General features: G+C 35.4%; 1 protein-coding gene across 16 annotated transcripts in view; it reads right to left on the reverse strand.

Annotated features, from left to right (window-relative positions):
• The window catches only part of PPP1R9A (protein phosphatase 1 regulatory subunit 9A), a 326,344-nt gene that overhangs the window by 85,653 nt on the left and 214,965 nt on the right, over nucleotides 1-25,726 (reverse strand). For 9 of the 16 annotated variants that reach the window (XM_058725032.1, XM_058725033.1, XM_058725031.1 and 6 more), the window contains 3 exons: nucleotides 17,343-17,478; nucleotides 13,424-13,486; nucleotides 12,334-12,399 (listed from right to left, as the gene is read on the reverse strand). In XM_058725032.1, coding sequence (XP_058581015.1) covers nucleotides 12,334-12,399; nucleotides 13,424-13,486; nucleotides 17,343-17,478 — 265 coding nt within the window. The remainder of the gene's footprint in view (nucleotides 1-12,333; nucleotides 12,400-13,423; nucleotides 13,487-17,342; nucleotides 17,479-25,726) is intronic. The other 7 variants (XM_058725045.1, XM_058725037.1, XM_058725043.1 and 4 more) reach the window with 3 other exon arrangements.

Below are 25,726 nucleotides of genomic sequence, written 5' to 3' on the forward strand. Positions count from 1 at the left end.
GGCAGAAAGCTTAGCAACATTATCACCTTCTATAAGGAGAAAGTAAGAAATGTCCCCGGTGAACGGAGTGATCAAGCTAAGTAGATTTCCAAACAAGTGTTGAAGGTGCTGCTTGATTTCTTCTTGCTGCTTATGGTAAAATGTGACCAAAGAGAGAAATTGAGAGGACCATTAAACAGAAAGGAACTAAGACCTTGATGGTTTTTAACATCTTGATTCTAAAAATAAGAAATAGTTTCCAAAGTTCAGACCCAGGGTACTGCCAGGAGAACATGGCCTAAAAATGAAGCAGAGGGTGGAACTAAAATCTTTTGTTAAGAATTCTGAACTTAGGTATGGAGGTTCCTCAAAAAATTACAAATAGAAATTCCACTACTGGGTATTTACCTCAAAAATACAAAAACACTAATTCAAAATGATATATGCACCCCTATGTTTACTGCAGCATAATTTACAGCAGTCAAGATATGGAAGCAACCCAAGCGTCCATTGATAGATGAACGGATAAAGAAGATGTGGTATGAATATGTGTGTACATATGTGTAATTATATATATAACAAAATAGTCCTCATTCATTAAAAAGAATGAGATCTTTCCATTTGTGACAACGTGAATGGACAGAGAGGATATTATGCTAAGTGAAATCTGTCAGAGAAAGACAAATACCCTATGATTTCACTTGTATGTGCAAAATAAGAAATAAAACTAATAAACAAACAAACAATAAGCAGAAACAGACCATAAATACAAATAACAAACTGATGGCTGCCAAAGGGGAGGGAGGTAGGGAGATGGGAAAAATAGGTAAAGGGGAGTAGGAAATACAGGTTTCCAGTTATGGAATGAATACGTCACAGGGATGAAAGGTACAACATAAGGAATATAGTCAATGGTACTGTAATAGCATTGCATGGTGGCAGATGGTAGCTACATTTGTGAGCATAGCAATATGTATAAACTCGTCAAATCACTGTGTTGTACACCTGAAACTAATGTAACATTGTGTGTCAACTACACTTAAATTAAAAAAAAAAAAAAGAGGGCTGAGGAATAGCAGTTACATGTACTACAATTTGTCATATTCCACTATTGAGGCAGTTTTCAACCACAGTTTCTAAAGTGTTACTTTCTAGGAATATCCTAATTCTATCCACCTCAAGCTCTATAATCTTTCCCCCTTCAATGATTTTACTCTATTGAATCTGTTGATGAGTATTCAAATACCAAATATCTTTAAAAAGACTTTTATTTTCTTTCTTTCTTGGAAGAAATTCTCTTAAAATAATTACATTTCTCTTCTTTATTGTTTATTTTTGAGAGAGGGAGAGAGAGAGAGAGAAAGAGACAGAGTGTGAGCAGGGGAGGGCAGAGAGAGAGGGAGACACAGAATCAGAAGCAGGCTCCAGGCTCTGAACTGTCAGCACAGAGCCTAATACGGGGCTTGAACTCATAAACCGTGAGATCATGACCTCAGCCGAAGTCTGGCGCTTAACTGACTGAGCCACCCAGGTGCCCCAAAATAATTAAGTTTCTAACTATAATTACATTTATTGAAAAAAATGAAATATAACCCCCAAAAGAAGAATTCTGAACTTAGGGAACACATATATATTTTTTTAATAATGTGTAATAAGCAAGTCTTTCACATGCCCTAAAGAGAGACTATCTATTTTCCAAGGCTGTTCACTACACAAACATCATTAAAAAGGTAGTATGAAAGAAAGGCTATCAGTGCCTCTGCTCACATGACACACAGAGAAGTCAGGCCCACTGGGGAACTGTCCCCAATAATATCTATTCTTGTTTCTATACCATCTTGGCTTTTGGTGAATTTTCCCATTAGTATGATTCTCTCTCAGCTACACTGATCAGTGTGACCCGAAGTGGTTGGGACTAAATCCATTCAGTCGTTTCATATAATTAAGACTACTATTAAATGAACTCCAAGCAGCAGAATGAGTACAATGTATAGTAACTGAGATCAACCACATTCCCCAGGCTTTCAGACCCTACTGGCTAAATAAGTCCTATAAACCATTGGTGTTTACCTTAGAAACTCAGGTGGCTCTATCCTTAAGCTTTTTTATTTATTTCACTTGGCCTAAGGTATTAGTCCAGATATAACAGGATGTATCAGTGATTGCCCAGACTTGGTATTGGCCCCCAGAAGAAAGTCTAGGATTCAGGGAAATCCTATCATCTTATAACAACCCTGGCCAGCAAGTTGAGATTGATCTGAATGCCTTCCAGGGCTGAGGTCATGTCCCTGATCACATCACCTAAAGTCAGGAACAAATTTTGTACCACCTTATCTAATTAAATGAGTCTAACCCTAAGAATAATTGCCTGCACGATGCATATAACAAATAAGTCAGCTACCACTCAGGAAAGCAACCCTTAGTAATCAAGAACAGTCTCATTTTAGAAGGATCTCTAGAATCATCTAAGGGTTATGTGATATAATGATGGTGTTTCTTTAAATACATAAGGCCTCTTATGACTACCCTTGTGGTGAAGCTATGTGAGCAACTCAAAGAGTCTGATCAATTGCCACAATCTGTTTCCATGATTTGCCATCTCAAAGTTAACCTGTTAGTCTGTAATTTTCCAAGTGGCAGACTAATCAGGTAATGGACAACAGCTCAAGAGTCAGTAAAAAAAAAAAAAAAAAAAAAAAAAATATATATATATATATATATATATATATATATATATATATATATATATAACAACGTTCATCAAGGGGAGTACTAGGCAGAGCCAAAAGAATGGCCTTGAGTTATGCCCATTGAGCAAAGTGACCATGTCCATTTTGGGGTGTGCATAACTAGTGCTGAGGCTGGAAAACCTAGCAGACAGCTTTGGACAGCTTAGCTGAGCCCTTAGTGAACCAAGCCCACACATTTCAATAAACTTCTAGGAACTGAAGGCCTCACTGAGCTAGAGGCCTTGTTTCTACAAACTGGAAAGCTGCTACTTGTTCATGTAAATCTAAGATGCTGCTGGGCCAGGTTGGCAGCTTTCTTGAATCTATCATTCCCATTTGACAAGCCAGGCTTGTTGGGTCTTTCCAACTTTATCGATCAGGGAGTTCAAGCTGACCTATCTCAAACTGAAACTATTAGACCAGAGGGTCACAAGGCCTCCATGGGTCAGACATGTAGTTTCAGTTCCCACAAGAGCTTAGTAGAAGGTTAATAACTGACTTTTTTTTTTTTTCTTTTTTCGGTTGCTGCATCGGACGTGCAGTGTTGTTATACTGGGAAATGGCTGAGTAGTCTGGCAGCCATTACATGTTTAAATAAGCTGTGATTGCTCCTTCTTTGCCTGGGATTCTATACTGTTCCTGTTGGGCCGTCTGGGAGGAAACAGGGAGAGTGACCTACATATGCTACTATTAGTGTTCTCCATGTGGCAATCCCTGAATAGTAAAATCTCCACTGGCACTAATGGGACAAAGAAGGGCAGGTGTATGTAACACATCAGTTCCATTACACATATAGCAGTGGAAGCCACAGTGGTATTATGTTGCATGGGTTCCATCCACAAGGCCGTTTTGTTTCCCTTCTCACTGTGAACTCTGCCCAAACCACATCAGTTGAATTTGGCCATCCTTTCTCATGATGGGATCGGTGAGGTGATGATTTGTGAGCCAGTATCCACAGAACCATGAGGTTGAGTGCCTCTCCTCCCAAAGTTCCCCAGCATACTCAAGGGGTTCATACAGCATTTAGTCTCCCTGAAGGACAAAAGAGATCTCAGCCTGATCCCTAATTACCTTCCTCCTTAGAGCAGCTGAGTTCGTGTTAGAAAGGGGAGGTATCAAGGGGTGTAGAGGCAGAGGGCAGCCCTGTGTCACTAATAAAGCACATTTATTTTCAGTTTTGAGAAGTGCGGTGGTTACACCTGTTTTAACCAAACTTCCAATGTCTACCACCTAAAGCAATATGTAAAGCGCTGTATATCATTACTGATACAACCCAGTTAGCTTTGGGGAGTCTTTGACCCAGCAGTCACAGTTTTGACTCCCATAGCAGGAACTGTTATGGGTGCTATCTCAACCTGGAGTCCAATCCTAAGTTTGGTTTGGTTAGAACATAAGGAATGGGGAAGTTTTCCAACGCGGTGAGACTGACTGTAAGAATTTAGTTGGGGCGCCTGGGTGGCTCAGTCAGTTAAGCGTCCGACTTTAACTCAGGTCACGATCTCGCAGTCCATGGGTTCGAGCCCCACGTCAGGCTCTGGGCTGAGGGCTCAGAGTCTGGAGCCTGTTTCAGATTCTGTGTCTCCTTCTCTTTGACCCTCCCCGTTCATGCTCTGTCTCTCTCTGTCTCAAAAATAAATAAACGTTAAAAAAAAATAAAAAAAAAAAAAAAGAATTTAGCTAGATTGTTGTGGGACACTTTCTCATTCTCCAGCAGGTTACTTTCATCAGCATGGTTTCCCAGTTAGGATCCAAATACTTATGGATGATTTTCCATAGGAGTTTGTCTGTCTCAAAAATCTCTCCCTGACAGGGACAATATTGATATTCCTTTATAGCAACTAAGATGCACCACAAAATACTTTGAGACCTTGTACTGTCTGAATGACTACAGCTGGCATAATAAACTGCAGGAGGGGCTGAGTCACAAGGCAGCCCGACTGTTGCTGTTTCTCCTTAATTAGCATAATATGCCTTGCTCCATAACCTCCACACTGAACTCACTAAAGCTCTAAGGATTTCCCAGGCTCCTGAGTGTGACAATTGAAAATACCTTCCTTTCAAGCTAGATGTCAGTGTGTTTCTCTAGGACTGTGGTCTGACGAAGGTCAGAACGTTCTTCTAACCCAGAATAGGTGTTTGTACTAGTTGACACAGACATATTTTTGTGCTGATTCCTCAAACCCCAATTTCCAAAGAGTGCTGAGAAGAAGGCTGGATGATACCTGCATAAGCAGGCGTGTGTGGGGAGGAACCCTGAGCTAGGTAACCTGCATCTTTTATAACATGCAACGTTACCACTCTTGCTCCAGGGGAGAAGACTACCTGTACCTTCTAAGACTGTTCACTACACAAACACTGGATAGTCCAGAACAAAGGGCAGTCAGTGCCTCAGAAATATGAAGGTCTCATGGAAAATTGTTTCCCAATTATTAATGGGAAAAAAAGTCTAGAAATTCAGCTGATTTTTAAAGTCCCTAAAATATTGTCCAATTTACCTTTTCAAAGACGGTCCAACTAGTACTCCTTTCCACATACTCTGCCTGCAGGTAAACTGGTCTTTTTACTTCTTGAACATATCCAATATTGACCCAACTTCTAGGTTACAGAAAACAAACAAAAACCACAAAAAACTTCTTGCAAATAAAAATTAACACCACAAATCTAAATTCATACTTTTATTTTGTACATCCTTCACTGTGATGATTCTTTTACACTATGCTTATCTAGCCTTTTGACAGGTTGCCTTGAAAGTGCTTTAAATTCTTTACCATATATATTTACTGTTTCCAAAACAAAATAGTGAGCTTCTTGGGAGCGTAAACTATATTTTTCCATGAGTCAATATTCCTAATTCAATTCCTCTTAACAAATGCTACCTACTCACTAATATATAATGCCACTGTCTTTAAGTCCCTGATAAATATATTCTATATGAGGAGGGAACTAAAGATTCCTATTTTTCCCACTGAGATCCAGAATTAAACAGTCAACAGACCAAAGTAGACCTCTGTAATTCAAATGTCACACTGCAATTTCAAATTGGCAGCCTTCCTTGAGTTTCATTTTACTTGCCAAGGAAACAATGAAGCGCTTATTCTGATGCCAGCAGAACTGTGGGAAGGGACAGAGAGATTTGTATTTCCCTGAATTTATAATCTGCAGAAGAGAACAACTACAGGAACCAAAGTGGCACATGTTATATGATTATTTTAATAATTCTATAATTCTACAACTAATTGAATCTTGGAAAATACAAAGTGATGCATATGATTGCAAAAATGCTAACCAGAAGTTATAGAAATGAAAAGGTAAAATCAATACAAACATCATTGATGGTACTTCTATGGATTATCTATGAATTGATGATAAACACTATCTCGATTTTACAATTTCCTTTGAGAGAGAATAAGTCTACTCCTTTCCTCACGGCTGTCTGGTGGTTCGTGGCAGCAATTCTTTCTGACAAAGTCCCTGCAACACCAGGACTCAAAGGTCAGTTTTCCTGGCATCTTTAGGCTGGACAACTCCAGCTATGATCGCAGCTAACTCCTTCCCACAAACGCCCATAATCCGAGGCCTGCTACAATGCATATTCTGTTTCACTAGGTCTGAGGCTGGGTGGGGAAATGTGTAATTTTAAAGAAGTACCATGAGATTGTCACATTGAGGCAAGTTTGAGACAGAGGTGTAGGGTCATTTTGTAAATGCTGGGGAGCAGGAACCAGGTCGGAGTCATTTTGTATCCATATAATGGCTAAATGAAAGAACTGTCCATGGCAGATATTAATTTTTCATTAAATATTGAGGTGACAGAATATTTACAAAACATATAGACAGTATATGAATAAAGATAAAACCACTACCAATGAACAACCTAGTACAAGAAAAGGAGCAGTATCACCACATCGTAGAGTCCTCTTGTGTGTGCTTTCCTGTTTTAGATGCTTGCCCTTCAAAGTAATCCTGCTGGATTTTATCATTCTTGGTTTTTCTTCAGTTTTATCATATTTACGTATAGCAAAACAATGTATCATTTGTTTTTAATGGTTCTAAACTTCATATAAGTGGAATTCTATTGCATTCTTCTGTGCCTTTTTCATTTTGAATGGTATGTCCCTGAGATTCTACCAGTTGCCATGGGATTGCTGAAACCACTTCTGTACATCATTCCATTGTAAGAATACACCACAGTATTTTTGCCCATTCTCTTGTTGGTAGAGATAGCAGTTGCGTCCAATTTTTTTCTCTTATAAGAAAAGTATTAGAACAATTCTTACAGTTCATGTATATAAGAATTTTACTAAGTGCTTAGAAGAAGTCAACCTTACTAGATAATGTCAAATTGTTTTTCAAGGTGGATGGGCCAATGAATATTCCTGTGTGCAGAGAATAAAAGTTCCTTTTACTCCACATCCTCACCAAAACTTAAAATATTCCATTTAAATCAATTCAGTAGCTATCAAATGGTATTTCATTTTGGTTTTTAATTTTTACATCCTGATTGCTAATATGTTCAGGCATCTTTTCATATGTTCATTGGCCACTGAGGTTTCCTCTTCTATGACATGATCATTAAAGCCAATGCTATTCTTTTCTTATTGGCTCACAGAAGTACTTTTTATATGACTCTCTTTCAGTTATTTATTTTTCAAACATTTTCTTCCAGCCTCTGGTCTGCCTTTTTGCTTTCATAAAGGTATTCTTCTGATGAACAGAAGTTCTTAATTTTAATACAATTTTCTCAATCCTTTCCTTTATAGTTTTGCTTTCTTAGGTGTTTTGTGTAGAAACATTTCTTACAATGAGGTCATAAAGATAGTCTTCTACAGTGTCTTCTAAATTTTCTTTTTGCATCTAAATAGTTGATCCACCTGGAGTGAATTTTTAGATACAGACTGAGATTGGGGATTGCAACTACACTGTTTTCTCTTCACTAAGAAGCCTAACATTCCCCAGCTCACCTGGAGTGTGATCTGCATGACTAATCCAATTTTCATGTATGTGAGGGACTGCTTCCGGACTCCTTGACCAACTTGTTCCTTCTTTTGCTCCAGGGACTAAATTTCTACAGCTTAGTAATAAATATCTCTCTTCTAAGGCATGTGAAATGTTACTTTTTTTTTTCCTGGTGCATTGTTCGGATTTCCTATGGATTGTAGCAATAGCTTACCAAATTCTATTTTTAAATTCTTTACAATTCTTTTCACTGGCATTGCATTGAATGTATAAATCTACTTAGAGAAAATTGACTCAATTAAACTACTGAGTCTTCTAATCCATGAATAAGGCTTCTTTTCCCTTTCATATAAGCCTTCTTTAATATATTTCAATAAAATTCTTTCCCTGAGGGTCTTGCCTATGTTTTATTAGGCAAGGTCTTGCCTTTTACCAAAGGAATTAATAATTTATAAGTTATATCCTTTCTCTGTAGACACATTGAAATACATGCTATATTTTATATTAATTATATGCCCAGCAAATTTGCTAAAATCTTATAATTTTAGTAATTGATCTTTAGGTATATTTGAGGTTTTCCAAATAGATAATCACATCACCTGCAATAATAACAGTTTCATTTCTTGGGGCAACCTGGGTGGCTCAGTTGGTTAAGTGTCAGAGTCTTCGTTTCGGCTCAGGTCATGATCTCGTGGCTTCGTGGGTTTGAGCCAAACATTGGGCTCTGCATTGGCAGCACGGAGCCTGCTTGGGATTCTCTGTCTCCCTCGCTCTCTCCCCCTCCCCCACTCACACTGTCTCTCTCTCTCTCTCTCTCTCTCTCTCTCAAAAAATAAATAAAACTTAAAAAAAAGTTTCATTTTTTCTTCTCCAATATATTTCTTTTTTTTCCAATATATTTCTTTTACTTCTTGCCTTCTAGTACGATGTCAAATGCAAGTAGTGACTGATGTTCAAATATGAAACCATACTTGCATTACTGGCTAAACTCTATGTCACCATAATCTCTCTTTTAAATGTTCTTGGATACGATTTGTTAATATCTTATTTAGGCTTTTTCTTTTTGCATTGTTTTATGAATAGGATAGGCCTGTAAATCTTCTTTATCATCATCATATGGTTTGGTACCAAGGTTAGACCTCATTACCTCATACATCTCACACTCTCAAGGTTTTACTATTTTCCTAGTATCAGAGTTGTTCTACTTTCATTTTTGTCCTCTGGAAGAAGTTATACAGGACCGGAGACACCAGTTCCAGTTTGGTATAATTGATAAAATAATTGGGATCTTATCTTTTTTTTCCTTTCTCCTTTTTTCTCCCTTCCCTTTTTACTTCCTCCCTGCACCCACCCTCTTCTGTTGTCTGTTACTCATGGTGATTTGTACTTTGAAACTGTAAGCTCATTTTTTGGAAACTTTAATATTTAGGCTTTGATTGAAGATGAATACTCGATAAAGGGTATTTTTTTTCTCTTAAAGGTAGCATAAATTCAGGTTGCTGTGATCAACATGTCTCAGGAAAAATTTTTCTTCCCTTCTATCCAAAACCAAGGTTTAACAAGGCAGTTTCTCACATAGTGGAGTTTAGATTTTATTTTCATCTTATATAGTAGTGTAGCCCATGGGACTCAAGCTTCACGATGGGGGTTTCCAATTGGACATCCCACTTTGGGTAGGCCCTGGGCTTTGTCTACTGTAACTCAAAGCAGTATCAATTACAGTCTCATCATAATATGCAGAATACTTACAATAAATATAACATTATGAAAGTGAAAGAAGCCAGATATTGAGAAGTGTGTACTTTATGATTCTGTTCAAATGACATTCTAGGATTGACAAAATTAATCTATAATGTTAGAAAACAGATAGATATTTGGTTTAGGCTGAGAGTAACTGCAAAGTTCTATAAGAAAATTATTTGAGGTCATGAAAATGTTCTGTATCTTGATTGTAGTGGTGGTTATTCATGAAACTGTCTATCTATATAAATACATTTACAATTGGTGCATTTTATTGTATATAAATTATCCCTCATTAACACTGACATTAATATATGAAATATGAATATATAATGATAAAAAGTCAAATTATATACTAAAGATCCATCCACATTTTACTCTGTCAATTTTATGTCAATAAGATAATTTTTTAATCTCTTTAAGACCTGGAATTTCAGATCCATTAAGAGTTTTTACCACTACCCTTACAAACATCAGTATCAGTTTAAAATAAATGTAATACTTATCAGACCTACTAAACTCCATAATAAAGCTGCTTCGAAACACTGGTCTTTGGTCAGGTCACCATTTAGTTCTTACTGCTGAAGAAAAGAGATTTCTATGATTGATGGCTATTGGGCAAAATAAGAGAAGATGGCTATCTATGCAATATTGATCATCACTTAGGCCATTTCAACTACTCTGTTTCTATTGTATGTTTATGCAGTTATGACTAAAAAGAAGTCATGTCAATGTGAGTGACCAAATTCTTATTGCTGAAGTCCAAAGATTTTCAAGGAATGAAGTGTGTATATTCATTTTTTTTTCTGGTTTTATGTGCAAACAATTTTGGTGCAGTGTGATAGAGACAAGGTCTTCTTGCAAATTCACGTTCTTTCAAAATAATTAAAATGTGGAGGTAAAATCCCACAGAAAGGTGCTAAATCCCAAATACCAAAGGACAAGTACAGATTATTCCTTTATTCCTCAGTCCCTATCTCTAATCTCTAGTCTTGCCAGGTTTGACAATCCTTTTCCCATGTACTCTATGCCAGTCTTGCCTCCTTATTTCAGATTATGCTCCTAACTAAATTTTATTCTCCTCATTTAACTCTATTCTCCAATTTTCATCTTAACATCCTTTGAGTGATTCAATTCAGTTCAATTTCTTGGCTTCTTCTAATCTGCCCAGCGCTAGGCTCAGGCTGGTATGTATTAAAAATCAACGAGCTACTGAAACCTGTCACTGAAGAGATTATAAACCAGTGGGGGATATTTATGGGTAAATAATGGTAGAGAGAGATGTGCAGTACTATTGACTCATACAGAAAAGGGGCCCCAGACCAGCTGAGATAGTCTAAGAAGGCTTTGTAGAGAAGACACATGAAACCTAAACTGAGCCCTGAAAAGTGAACAGGATCACCGGGCATACAAGGGCAACCAAGAATGAGTGCAGGGAATGGCATTCCAGGAAGAGAAGGGAGAAGGAGCAGAGGCATGGCGAAGCCACAGGATCCCTCGGGCCCACTGGACAGTAAGGCTGATACGGCCCATCTCCAGTGGTGCCTTTTTATATTCTATAACTTTTTGGTATAAAATGATATTCAACTTACAAATATTCTTAAAGTTGGAAAAATATTGTCATTCCTGTTATTTCTGTGACATCTCTAACACTGCAAAGCCTGTTCGTCATTGTACTATAGAATTGTTCTAGCATGATTTCTAGGATGTACAAAGCCTATATTCTCAGAGGAATTTAATGGCATAGAAAATTTGATAGAGTTTATTTAGTATTTTGTAACTCACTCATGAATAAATATCATCACAATGTGACAGTTGGAAAGAAAATAACATGAAGATATTCAAATCACTTGCATTATGATAAAATAAAGAAAATAAGCTACAAAAAAGATGACAATATTTAGGCAAAGGTTTCTATTTTAACCTGTCTTCCCTTGACACTATCCATCTTCCTGTCTGTGCTCAATACTATAAATAATAATTTTTTCACATACAAAGAATATATTTCTAAAGAAGATCTTTCAAGTATAGGAGGATGTCTAACTCCAGGAGATGGTGTGTGTGTGTGTGTGTGTGTGTGTGTGTGTGTATACGTTTACACTGCTTAGGCTAGATCAAGCATGGATACAATCTTCATCTAAATGTTGTCTAAGCATCTTATGATTCTAGGTTTCAATGACAACGACCAGTACTGTAGATTTGGGGATCACAAACTAAAGGGTGTAATTAAATTTAATGGTTTTAAAGATCCAAATTGGAGTCTATAAACAAGTTGTTAAAAAGGTCTTATATTTCTCCTATTCTTCAGGCTCCTCTTATCACCATAATCCAATCTCCACTTTAAACATACTTGACTTCCATTTTTAAGCTCTCCCATTTCTGTTACTAGCAGCTAAAGATAGTGAGAATTATTTTGTCACTTGAAGTGTAATACGATTTTAGACATTTTCCTATGTCCACTGTGTAAATCATGCAAATAAGTACTTGTATAATTTAAAGATACTGTGCATTTAGTTTTTTGAAAAATTAAAAACTCTGTATCCAAAGATTATTTTCTAAAATAACAACATTGGATTTAAAAACACTGTATTGTATAAACATTATACAGCCTTGTTGTTGGGTATCTTTTTCTTCCCCTTTAATATAAATTACAAAATACTTAAAGTGTTAAGGGTTAAAAACATCCATGGTTAAACGTTAAGGATTGAGTCCAACTTGCAGAACCTGTACCTGTAATACGTGCTATATTTCAGAATTAAATATTATTTTTTAAATGATAATTTCTCCAACTATCATTCAACATAGAAAACACACGGCTCTAGAGTTCTTCTGAGCACACAGCTAGTTAATAAGACACATAGAATATTTAATTTCACACAGGAAGCAGAAAAGTACAGATAAGCATTATTTTCCACCAAAAAAAACAAACCTTAAGGAAATAGTTGTTATTGTTATTGCAGTTGCCAGACACTCCTTGCAATTCAGCCACAGTGTTCTAAAACAGTTGACAACAAAAATTAAAGAAGGCTTTTTCCCTATTAAAGAGAGCAGCCTAATGATAAAGGACAGAAAAAACACTGAAGTTCTGGTGCCTGCTATAACACAAACGTTTGAGAACTGAGAGAATGCCCCCCACTCATAGGTTCTCGACATTAAGAACAGTATAAACTCAATCCACATTATTAAAAGGCCATCCATAGTAATTGCAATCTCTTTTTCACACAACATAAGCTGTTTCCAACCAGGAACAGCAAACAGCAGGAGTCAAATTTAATGTTATCCCTGTAATACTTTTCACCTAAAAATTATATTCTTATAAATCATTCAACACTTATGCAAACCATAGCTTCTACTATATTTCTGTCTCTAATTATTAATGTTATTAATGTTAACCCAAGCAATAAAAATGCATATCCATGTAGGCAGCTGCTCTAAATCATATTCAGTACTTTAAAAGATTCTAAAAACTAAACTACTGTTCTCATGATATAGTTATAATGATATTAATTCCAGTAATGAAAAAAATTATGGAAGTGAGATTAAATTATGCTTTAAGAGAAGGAGCCTCGGTTTCTAGAGTGATGATTAACCTTGTTATAAACTACTGCCCGAAGAGACTCTGAAATAACACCTATAATCTAAGATTTTAAAATGTAATAAACGTAATATTTTAAGAGTATATTTAAAGAAGCAAACCAAAATAATCATATAATTGCAAAGTGCATGTAAAATAGTTTATTTGAATGTGAACGACCATATGTATTTCTTAATTCAAAAAAGTGGTACAGCACCAGTTCATACTTCATTTCTAGTCTGAGCCCAACTGTATTTCACATTGCATAGTGATCTTGGATAGAAACATCTACCTACAATTTACATACATGACCCATGTTACACAAAACATATATCAAAATTACATCATCCCACCATTGAAAGGCTAGACATTGACAGTTGTGGAGTATGACAGGAGATTAAATTTGTTATTGAAAATTAAAATCTAGTTGAAAAATTTACCATACCCCCAGAATTTCGTGGGATAGTGCTGACTGTGTGAGGGGCTTACTGAAATCCTCCATCGTTACCTTCCAGATTGTTAAAGAAAGAAAGAAAGAAAGAAAGAAAAAGAAATGAACAATAATTCTATTATTCAGAAATGCAGTTGCTAATTACAGATATATTCAGATCTATATTTCAATTATTCAGATTTAATCTTCCTCTTCTTTATAGGATCCTGCCCTTTGCTCTTCAGGCTTTGGGCAGAGCCCTTTTTATTTATTTATTTTTTTCATCACAATGTTTAACAGAGTAAACAGAAACAGGAATGTAAATTAAAATTGATTTGGTTGTTTGCTTACTTTAAACTCTTCTGGTTTAAATATTCGGGAAAAAATCATAAAGAGCAGAGATTTCAATAAAGTTTTGGAATTATCTATAAATTTTGAATTCTGAATTACCACTTATAATTTCCTAAAGCATCAAAACAGCTATATGCAAGCACACACTATACATGATGAGGTATTCTTAATCCTAAATATGGTTTTGATAGAGAACTACTGTACTTTTACAATTTCAGGATATATTTCTCACATATATATGTGAGATATATTGCAATGTTTTCCCTATAGGCAATTCAAGCAAGCAACTCCCCTCTGTCAATGTGACAAGTTCCAAGTTAGAATCAACCTTGGATGATTTGACCCAAACCAGAAGCTATCTATCCTTCAGTAGACAATGCTGATCTAAGCGCAGGCTCTGGAAATTAGTTGGATGAACTCGGTCGTCCTGCATTTAATTAGAGGTTTTCCTGGCTGGCCCAGGGAAATGTCACAGGGGATATTGTGAAATAAAAATGATTCTAACTTTGAAATCACAAGATGATTCCATAAATGATAAGAAAAGTGAGAAGCCAAGTGATTGATTACACAATTCAGAATTAACAATGATGTGTAAATCTATACATTGTTCAATTACATATAAAATTAACTCAGTTATTCAAGGACCATTTACCCACTGGATAACCAATATTGGTTCTTCTCACCTTCATTATGTCTGTTGGCCATTTTACTTTTCATTAACAAAGAGGGAGAGAGTAAATAAAAAATAGGGACATACCACTTAAATTGATTTAACACTATTTGGTAGTATTAGTAAAAAAATTAAATCAAGGAGATAAAATATTTATGCAAGAGTGGATTTTCATTATTTGTACAGCTTCATTTCTCCTATGCACAGAAAATTAACAGTTGGTTTTAACTGAGCATGTTTTGGCAACACACAAGAAAGGGAGAATTATAAGTCAGAGAGGAGCATGAGAAAGAGACAAAGAAAAAGACTCCTTGACCTTTTCAGTAAAGTGAAGGTTACTTGGAATAACATAGTAGCAAGCATCTGATTTCTATTTCTACAACTTGAAGACAAAAGAAAAAGTTTAACCTAGAGCTAAACTCTAATTTAAAAAACAAAATCATATACTCAATTATTCTTCTCTAAAATCCTGTCTTCACAGGATACTTAGGGATTATCTACCTAGAATAAGATTAATTCTCCAAGCACTTGATTCCCCTATTATTAGAAATACGGAATAAAGAATCACATAACCTAAGTATTACAAGAAACTCCATCACTCGAAACAGGAATCCTCTTTCCAACATCTCTTGTTCCCCAGTTATTCTGTGTGTGCCTGAACAAAGACAGACCCATCAGCCCACTCCATTCAAAAACAGCAAAGTGTTGTAAAAAGTCCCAACTTTGGAGACAGGAAGACTCTATTCCCATACTAAATCTGCCAACTACTGGCTGTATGACTAGAAAAAGCCTCATTTACTTTGTTTGCCTCATTTTTAGAAAAAAAAGTCTCTTCTGTGTGTTGAAAAGATTATATGAAATCATGCAGGGAAATGCACCTTGCAAAGTGCCAGGCACTGAATATTTATTTACCTTCCTTAGTCCTGAAAAATACCTGCTCAGGTGACAATCAACTTTGCTTTCTTTAAAAAAAAAAAACTAGGCAAACAAAAAAATCTTCATGATGTGCTCTTAGGTATAAAAGTTGAGTAACAAATACTCATTTTGCATTTACTCAAATTGGAGAAAATCTAACATCAAACAAACAGCTTTAGTTGAAAACTTTTGGGGCTGAATGGAATCAGTTCCTCAAAATAACTGGAAGTATGTAATATGTAGCACATGATCTAAAATTTTCACTAGGAGAGCCTTAAAGAGCTATCTTATTTTACCTCTTTCCTTGTTAGACTTGATGTTTTACTTCACAGATTCATGGACTATTAAAAGCTAGAAAGAATTCAGAATTTTAGCCCAATCTCTTAAAGCCAAAGATACTGAAGCCCACAGCCTGGGAAGCCTGGCTTCCTCGTCTTCCCCCACTTGATGTCATCAGAACTGCCCCGAACCTCACCTCCAAATTCTTTCTAGCAGAATGAGCAGGTAAAAACCAAACCTGCAGAGAATGATTCTATAATCCTAAAACAGGCTTGCAGCCAAACCAAATCAGTGTCTCTGATAAAACACAAAACACTAGCACAGAGAACTGAAGACTAATAGGTAAGATGAAAATTTAAATATCTGACAAAATTGGTTTTTTGCTTTTTAATTTTTAAATCCAAAATAACATTTTCATATGTAATATCTCAGAATAAAAAAAATACTTGCCATTTCAAATGCACTCTGAAAGTGAAAAGTTAAATCAACTACATAAGATTCTAAGAGACTAATTCATTCACATGAAGACTTTGTAATGTTTATTCTTTGGTCAAAAGTTAACTGATGCACCACTTTTACTTTTCTACTATAATAAATGGAGAATACATCCTCATTAAATTACAATCATATAAAAACTAATATACATTTGGGTTAAAACATTCCAGACTAAAAATACGTAAAATTTCAATGTCTGTTTATTAATCTTCACTATGTCCTGGCTAGAAACCAAAAACAAAAAAAAGGTCTGGAAAAAGAATACATTCAGATGAGCAGAGGTTGAATATAAGAAGTTGCACTGTCCTTACATCAGCTGGTATAAATAATATATGTTTTACCTGAATATTTACTATGTTTATGGAGTATGAAATACTATGATTAAATTATTGATGGATTTTTTTTTTGACATGCCAATATGAAACACATGCATGTTTAAACATGTTTATAATAAAGCATGTTGTCCCATTATATCAATGTACATTTGGCATTTACATTAGAAATAGACCAGCATCTGCATTACATTATAACGCACAAGAGTTCCAGAGAGCCATTTTCACTTGGGGGTTAGCTTCTATTCATTTACTTGATCTTCTACAGAGAGCAGGATGCAAAATTATTCCAATATGTATCTACTCTAAGGAATATATGCTGGTGGAAAGGCTTTGTTCTGCATTATGTTAGCACAAATCACAGTGAGCAGATCCAAAGACCTTTCTTCTCCTGGAAAAAAGAAACCTGAAAACACTCAGCATTTTTGAGTACTTTCCTGTGTATGTTTGTGTATGTATGCATGTGTCTTTTTTCAATCAAAATGTTTACTCATTTTTTTTCAAAAAGCATTACAAACTCACTGTAGAAAATTGGGGGGGAAATCAAAAAAATACAAAGCAGAGAGAGAACATCACCAAATTCCAACAATAAAGACAGCTACCATTCGCATGTTGGTTTTTTCGCTCTTTTTTGTTTCAGTGAATTTCTTTTAATAGCACAAAGAGGACTTCCTTGACTCCAAAGTCTTCATGCTGTAAATGGGATACCATTACTTGATTCATCAGTTAATAACAAATGTAAGTAATATTTATTTTCTGTGGAGTTGAATGTAGACACGTTCTCCTTGAGGAACTGCAAAGAACCTATCCTACTTTTTCCGGGAAAAGAGTTTTGTAAAGTAGGAACACGGTGGGAAGAAAGGCAGGAAGGATGTTTGCAAGCGCTGCTTACCTCATCATCGTCAGCATCGTACTGGGCATAGTGCTGTTCCAGCAGCTCTCTCTGGCGCCTTTCTTGTTCCAGCGTCTGGCTTATCAACTGGGCAACCTCACTCACTTGTCCTGGCTTTTCTCGCCCAATAACAAATCTGTAGGAAGGTGAAAGGAGACTAATACAGTAAGACTCTCCAGGCAGAAAGGAGCGCTAAGAAAAAGTAACTAAGCTTGATAGTTCATCATGGTCCATCAAGGCTCAAGAACATAATATCACAACACACTCTAAATGGTATGCCTGGGCGGGAAGGGGAGGTTCGCTGAGCAACTGAACAGGTTACTCCAGACACAGCCCAAAGGAAAAGAAAGGGGAAAGGTAAAGGACAATAAACAAATTACTTTGGGAGAAGACAAAAGAGATGTAATCCATTCTACAGTACTTCATACATTTTTGATGCCCTACAAAGTGGAAGCAAACTCTTAATTTCCCATACAATTGGACTTGAGAATCATTTCCACAATACTGTCCTCTTTACAATGCAAAAACTGCTTCAAAAATAAGCTTTAGGTGGGTAAGTGAAGAGGGGCATTAACTTTTGCTAAGTTACTATAACTTTGGAGATACAAAAAAGAAGGGGAAAGAAAAGAAAAACTAAAGGAGAGGTGATAAATTTGAAAATTCACTTTTGGAGAAAGAGGCGCAATGAGGAAGGGTGTGGTTTCAAGAAATAAAGGGACAAAGGAAATATCTGTTCATATTAATTACTGTAAGAAAAAAAGTATAAAGTAAAAAGAAGGGAAGTCATTTACTTATCGCAAGCTACAGTTACTTATGATACATCCTTATCAATACTATGTGTCTGGCTCAACAAATTAATATTTACTTCTTTACATCTTTTCACACTAATATATGGCTATTTTTCTAAAAATATATGAGTAGTACACATGATTTAGATTTAGTTTCTTTTTTTTTTTTTAATTTTTTTTTTTCAACGTTTTTTATTTATTTTGGGGACAGAGAGAGACAGAGCATGAACGGGGGAGGGGCAGAGAGAGAGGGAGACACAGAATCGGAAACAGGCTCCAGGCTCTGAGCCATCAGCCCAGAGCCCGACGCGGGGCTCGAACTCACGGACCGTGAGATCGTGACCTGGCTGAAGTCGGACGCTTAACCGACTGCGCCACCCAGGCGCCCCAAATTTAGTTTCTATATATCATTTAATTTCATTATTTTGGATGTGTCTGTTTAATCTTGTTTCTATACTTAGAACTGATGCTTTCCTCTGATTACAATAGATTGCTATGTTTGACCATAAGTTTAAATGAAATATACCACCATTCTCTGTACAAATGCACTAAAAGTCAAAATTTTTATACTTAGATGTTAGTAATTGTCTTCATAGCAGTATTTTTATGTAGTTTCAAACAGGATTCTGAAATCTTGCTCAGGTGCTCATTTATCACTTGACTTTTTTTCCTATGGGATCAACTATAAGTAGAATTTGTAACTTCTCTAATTTCCATCCTTATTCATCCTATAATTTACACATAATAAAATACATCTATTTTAAATGTGCAATTTGATAAGTCTGACTAACGTATAAAACTGTAATCACCACATCAACAAAGATATAGAAAATGTCTATCAACCTAAAATATCCCATTTCCTTTTCTGGTAAATCCTCCTCACCCTGGGCCCATATTAGATTTGTTTTTTCTATAGTTTCATAAAAATGGAATCACAGAGTGTCTCACTTCTTTGGCTCCCCATAATGTTTTGGAGACTTATCCATGCTGTTTCAAGTATCAGTAATTCATTCCTTTTTATTATTCCTGGTACCAGATGTACTACATTTGGCTTACCTATTCTATTGATGGATAGTTGAGTTACATTTTGGATATTATGGGCAAAGTTACTGTAAACATTTGTGTGCAAACCTTTGTGGGGACATGGATTTTCATTTCCCTTAGACAAATAACTAATAGTGGAATTAATGTTGTATGGTAGTATATGCTCAGCTTTTAAAGAAATAGCTAAATGCGTTTTTGAAGTCGTGGCACCATTTTATATTCCTACTAGCAAAGCATGAAAATTACAGTTGCTTTACATCCTCATCAACACTTAGTTTCGTCTTTTAACCTTACACTTTAAACCTTATAATGGTTTTAATTTCCAATGCTTTGATGACCAATTATAATGTATCTTTTCATGCACTTATTGACCATTCATATATCTTTTCCAGTGAAATACCTTTTCAAATCTTTTGCCAATTAAAAAAAAAAAACTGGTTGTCTGGCTTTTTACTATTGAGCTGTAATGGTTCTTTATATATTCTGGATGCATATCCTCATCTATCTATACTCTAAATAACAAAATACACATAGATACATACAAATAATGCATGTATATCTGTCTGTCTGATTTATTATCTTCTCCCAATCTGTGGTTTACCTCTTAATTTTCTTAATTGTGTCTTTCAAGGAAGTCCAATTTATCATTTTTTAAAAGATTTGTCCCTTTTGTTTCCTCAGAAATCTTTGCCTCATTTAAGATAGCTAAGATTTTTCCTATTTTTCTTCTAGAAGTGTTAATGTTCTGATTTTATCTTACGTCTTTATTATCTTTCAAATTAATTTCCATGCATGATATTTGATAAAGGTAGAGTTTCATTATTTTCCAAATAGATAACCAGCTGTTTTAACACTGTTTGTTGAAAAAAACTATTCAATACTGCCACTGAATTACTTCAGCACATTTGTTGAAAATCGGTTGACTATATACCTGTGGGCTGATTTTTGGACTTTTCCAATCTATTCTATTGGTGTATTTATCCTTGTGCCAATACCACACTGCCTCGATTACTGTATAGTAAATCTTGAAACCAGGTGGTGTGAATTTTCCAACTCTGTGTATCTTTTCCCAAATTATTTTGACTACTCTTATAAGTTATCTGCATTTTAATATAAATGTTATAGTCAGCTTATCAATTTCTTTTAAAAGCCCACTGATGTTTGATTTGGGATTGCTTTGAATCTATAGATCCATTTGTGGAAAACTGACATCCTAATATTGAGCTGATCCATGAAGATGGTGCATGTCTGTATTTATTTAGGTTTTCTTTACTTTCTTTCAGTAATACGCTCCAGTGCTCAGTGTAAGGTTGTGGCTATGGTTTGTTAAATCTACCTCTATTCATGCTTTTTCAAGTTATTGTAAGTGGTATGGATTTTTAAATTTGTTTCTGATTGTTTCTAGAATGGAGATAAAATTGATTTTTGAATTTTGGCCTTGTATTTTGTGACTTTGCTAAACTCACTTATTAATCATAGATTTTTAGAGATTCCTTAGAATTTTTCTATATATAAGATCATACCCACTATGAAGACATTTTTATTTTTTCTTTCTTTCTTTCTTTCTTTCTTTCTTTTTTTTTTTTTTCTTTCTTTCTTTCTTTCTTTCTTTCTTTCTTTCTTTCTTTCTTTCTTTCTTTCTTTTGGAGATATTCAGTTTCTATGATGGAAGATACATAAAGTCTCTAATATGCCTAACTAATCTAGACATATAATGACTATCTTGAATTCATTATATTTTTGGTTAAAAGTCAGAAATGATATATAAACATAAAGCAATTAATAAACTCATATCCTCAAATGATAGATTTAGGAAAACCTAGATTGACCCTTTATGTTTCTTCAAATGCATACCAAAGTGGGGTTTGAGGGAGTATCACTTACCTACTAGAAAGCTGACAGGAGCTTGAAGGAAGCAATTAATGTACCAAACGCTATTAATGGAGAATAGTAGCCAAGCTCAAAGTAAAAGGTAAATAAGAATTCACATTCATTTAAGTCATCAACTCTTTAAACTCATTTGAAAATTACATTGTCGGATCTTTCAGTTGAACAGTTTTCCCTAAGAATGCAGGAGTTTGTTTCCTCTGCAAAGCAAGTATTTAAAATTACTCTGATCACAATTCAGGGAGAGAAACAGATAAGATTTGGTCCACTTGCCAATGAGTTGGAACCAGTGCTGATGGTTCTAGAGGTGAATGAAGGAGTCATTGGTGAGAAATTTTAAAGTAGAAAATTATTTTTAAGGCCCAAATTACAATATTAGAGTATATCATATATATTAAATTATATAATTATATAATAAATCAAAATTCCAATACAATGTGCAAGCTTTTTCCTGTCCTCAAAACATGATCTTTAATTCCAACCTGGAATTATTTGTGATACTAAAACTAAAACAAAAAAAAACAAAAAACCTCCCCCCCAAATATGTGTATAATCAACGTTTCACAGTAAATAAGAATCGTTCCATACTACATAAGAAACCAGCATTTTAAACAAGAAGGCATAGTTGCTCAAATCACAGCATGGCTTTCTGAATTTGCCCTACAATTTAACATTATTCACTATTTTCCCAATATTAGTCTGTATTCAAAATTACTTTACAGTCTGAAAAAATAAAAGTGATTTGTAATTGTACATAAAATAGACAATCCATCTCATGAAATACACTTTTTAAAGTGTTATATTAAAGTACATGTCTTCATTCAGGCAGCTATTTGGGGTAGCATTATAGCACTTAGCTACACACATCTTTAAAACCTTATAATCTAGTATAATTTATAATTCATATATGCAGTAGAAGAATGTCATCTTGATAAGTATGGTTCAGAGCGAAAGCACCCAGAAGTGGAACTAAACTAATCTGCATGCCTGATTTTTCCCTCATGTGATAACTGGCATCTACTCCATGTGTCTAAAGGAGCAATAAAAGAATAATAGATGGTATAGGGGCGCTTGGGTGGCTCAGTCAGTTAAACATCCAACTCTTGGTTTTGGCTCAGGTCATGATCTCACATTTTGTGAGTCAGAGCCCTGCATGGAATTCCTAGATGACAGCACGGATCCTGCTTGGGATTCTCTCTCTTCTTTGCTCTCTGCCCCTCCCCAGGCTCTCTCTCTCTCCCTCTCAAAGTAAATGTTTTTTAAAGTTTTATTTACTTTTGAGAGAGACAGAGCATGAGCAGGGGAGGGGCAGAGAGAGAAACAGAGAGAGAGAGAGAGAGAGAGAGAGAGAGAGAGAGAGAGAGAATCCAAAGTAGGCTTAGGCTCTGAGCTGTCAGCACAGAGCCCGATGAGGGGCTTGAACCCCTGGGTTATGACCTGAGCTGAAGTTGGTCACTTAACAAACTGAGCCACCCAGGCCGCCCAATAAATAAACTTTTTGTAAAAATGTGGTACAGACATGAAAGGATGTTAGGCACTATTACTATTCTGAGGAAAGTGATAAAATCTCCCACTTGGAAAATGTGTAACATTCAAATTACCTTTCTATATGTTCTTAAATATCTGGTCCGTTTTTAAGGTGTCTTTATAAATATGGACTCCTGTATCTGTGTGTGTACAATATAGCACATGTAGAATTGGGCAGAAGATGCAAATTTTAAAGTAAGGTTATTATTTTAATTATGAGTTTGCACTATAGATATGCTGTGATAGTTTAATTTAGGGGTTAAAAGTGTCTGTAAAAGGGAGAAAAGGTTTTGACAGGACAAATTCACTAAGCCATAAACATGACAGTATGACCAGCTCTGTGACCTTGAATGTAGTAACATTTCTAATCCTCTGTTCCCATATTGTAATAAAATGAATGTAACTCAAATATTATGTAATACATATAAAAAGATTAACTAAGGACCTGGTGCCTAGAGAGTATTTAACAAATGTTTACTGTTATTTTTACCTGGATAATGTATTAATAGCTAGATAGAGTTGAACACCTTTAAAAGTACTATCTGTGCACCCTGTCCCAGTTACCTCTTATTTGAATCACACTAGATTTGAAAACAGAGTAGTTTTTTGAGAATCAACCACAGTAAAGATAAAATATCTGCACTAAAGTGTGTTCTGAGAAACTTAATTTCAGTTACCACTGAAATATAAAAGTATACATTATATGCTCACTTTAAATTGAAATTTTTCAGACTTCAAAAATGTAACAATTAATAAAGTCAGCAACAATCAGTCCCTCTAAACATGTGACCAAATCAACTGATATTTACCCACAGTTTTGGTTTATATTTTAGATATTGTCTCCAACTGAAATGACAGGCATGTACTCAAATCATCCAGTTAAATCATCTGTATTTTTTCTTGTTACTATCTAAATTTGTTTACTTTGCTTAACATTCAAATTACCTTTCTATATGTTCTTAAATGTTTGGTCTTTTTATTTTTAGCTATAAAGTATGAGATAACGGAAGCCAAACTGTAATGGATATTTAAATTAAAAGTTGGTATTTACTAAGGTTATAATTGACAAATAAAGGCTAAAACTAAAATATAGAATTAGGATTTATGTGTTCAGCATGGCTTTTTTCTGGTGTTTCAAACAATCATCTTGTTTTGATGTGAATTATTTTAGTAAGAACTGCCCCCTCTCCCCCTCAGGCTGAGATACAAGAGGTAAAGACAGATAAATCAGGTTTTCTTTTTCTTTTCATCTATTATCAGACCAAGCCATGTTCATGCACTGTCCCTTAGAGTTCAGATGACGAGATTACACAGGTTTCATCTGATTAGTTTATTGAATTCTCTGGTGAGCTGTCAAACAAAAACTAAACAACTATAAAATTGCATTTACAATTTGCTGAATTGAAATCATAAAGATCCTACATGTTCAGTGTAAATGATGTGAGAGGTTATGTTGAAAACTGATGAGTTGTGAGTGTCTTGTTTTTCAGACATGTTATTCCAATAAAAGTGATATACTCGTCAAAAATGGCACTTAACTGATGTCAAAACTTAAAAATTTTTCACGTAGAATGAAGCAAGTCGGTAAAATGAAAAGCCATAATACGATATAGTTATTAGTTTTCATATAATCAATCCTTTCATTAAGATTTTTAACAAATATTTATTTTGCACACAACAAAAACCTACAAGATGTATTCTAAAAACAAGAAAAGTAGATCCATAACATCTCTTCTCATTATACTGGAGTCTTGGATCACAAGGTCACATGATACTTTTAAACATTTTTGTAGAAAATGTCTCATTTTTTTCTGTTTGATCACATTTTATGGCCTTACTCTGAACTTGACAGCTTTGAAAATACTTGACTTAATTGTTTTCACTAAGATTTGTGTTACTATCTAGAGGCAAAAGTCCTACACAACCAAGGTTTTGACTCTTTTTGTACTTGGATACTCTTACATATTTCTCCTTTCTATATTGGGATTTGGATTAATATAATAATACTTTTGATTTAACATTAACATTTTTTTTAAATTCATCTAGGAAAATGTTTGCTCTTAAAAGCTAGACCTTTCTCAGGGGCACCTGTGTGGCTTAGTCAGTTAAGCACCAGACTTTGGCTCAGGTCATGATCTTGCAGTTTGTGAGTTTAAGCCCTTCGTCGGGCTCTGTGTTGACAGCTCAGAGCCTAGAGCCTGCTTCGGTTTCTGTGTCTCCCTCTGTCTCTGCCCCTGCCTGCTCACACTCTACCTTTCTCTTTCTCTCTCAAAAATAAATAAACGTCAAAAAAAAAAAAAAAGCTAGACCTTTCTCTGACTGACTTATTTCACTTAGCACAATACCCTCCAGTTCCATCCAAGTTGCTGCAAATGGCAGGATTTCATTCTTTCTCATTGCCAAGTAGTATTGCACTGTATATATAGACCACATCTTCTTTATCCATTCATCAGTTGATGGACATTTGGGCTCTTTTCATAATTTGGTTATTGTTGAAAGTGCTACTATAAACATTGGGGTACATGTGCCCCTACGAATCAACACTCCTTCATATGTTTTCACTCATATGTGGAACTTGAGAAACTTACCAGAATACCATGGGGTAAAGGGAAGGAGAAAAAATAGTTTCAAACAGAGAGGGAGGCAAACCATAAGAGACTCTTTTTTTTTTTTTAAACGTTTTATTTATTTTTGAGACAGAGAGAGACAGAGCATGAACAGGGGAGGGGCAGAGAGAGAGAGAGACACAGAATCTGAAACAGGCTCCAGGCTCTGAGCCATCAGCGCAGAGCCCGACACGGGGCTTGAACTCATGGACCGCGAGATCGTGACCTGAGCTGAAGTCGGACGCTTAACTGACTGAGCCACCCAGGCACCCCCATAAGAGACTCTTAAATACAGAGAACAAACTGAGGGTTGATTGGGGGGACTCTGGGAGAGGGGAAAATGGGTGATGGGCATTGAGGAGGGCACTTGTTGGGATGAGCACGGGGTCTTGTATGTAAGTGATGAATCCCGGGAATCTACCCCCGAAGCCTAGAGCACACTGTATACACTGTACATTAGCTAACTTGACAATAAATTATATATATTTTAAAAAGCTAGCCTTTAAATATCTAGATATGAAATATTTAAACT

This window comes from Neofelis nebulosa, chromosome 4 (assembly GCF_028018385.1).
Source record: "Neofelis nebulosa isolate mNeoNeb1 chromosome 4, mNeoNeb1.pri, whole genome shotgun sequence".
In the NCBI taxonomy this organism is placed as follows: domain Eukaryota; kingdom Metazoa; phylum Chordata; class Mammalia; order Carnivora; family Felidae; genus Neofelis; species Neofelis nebulosa.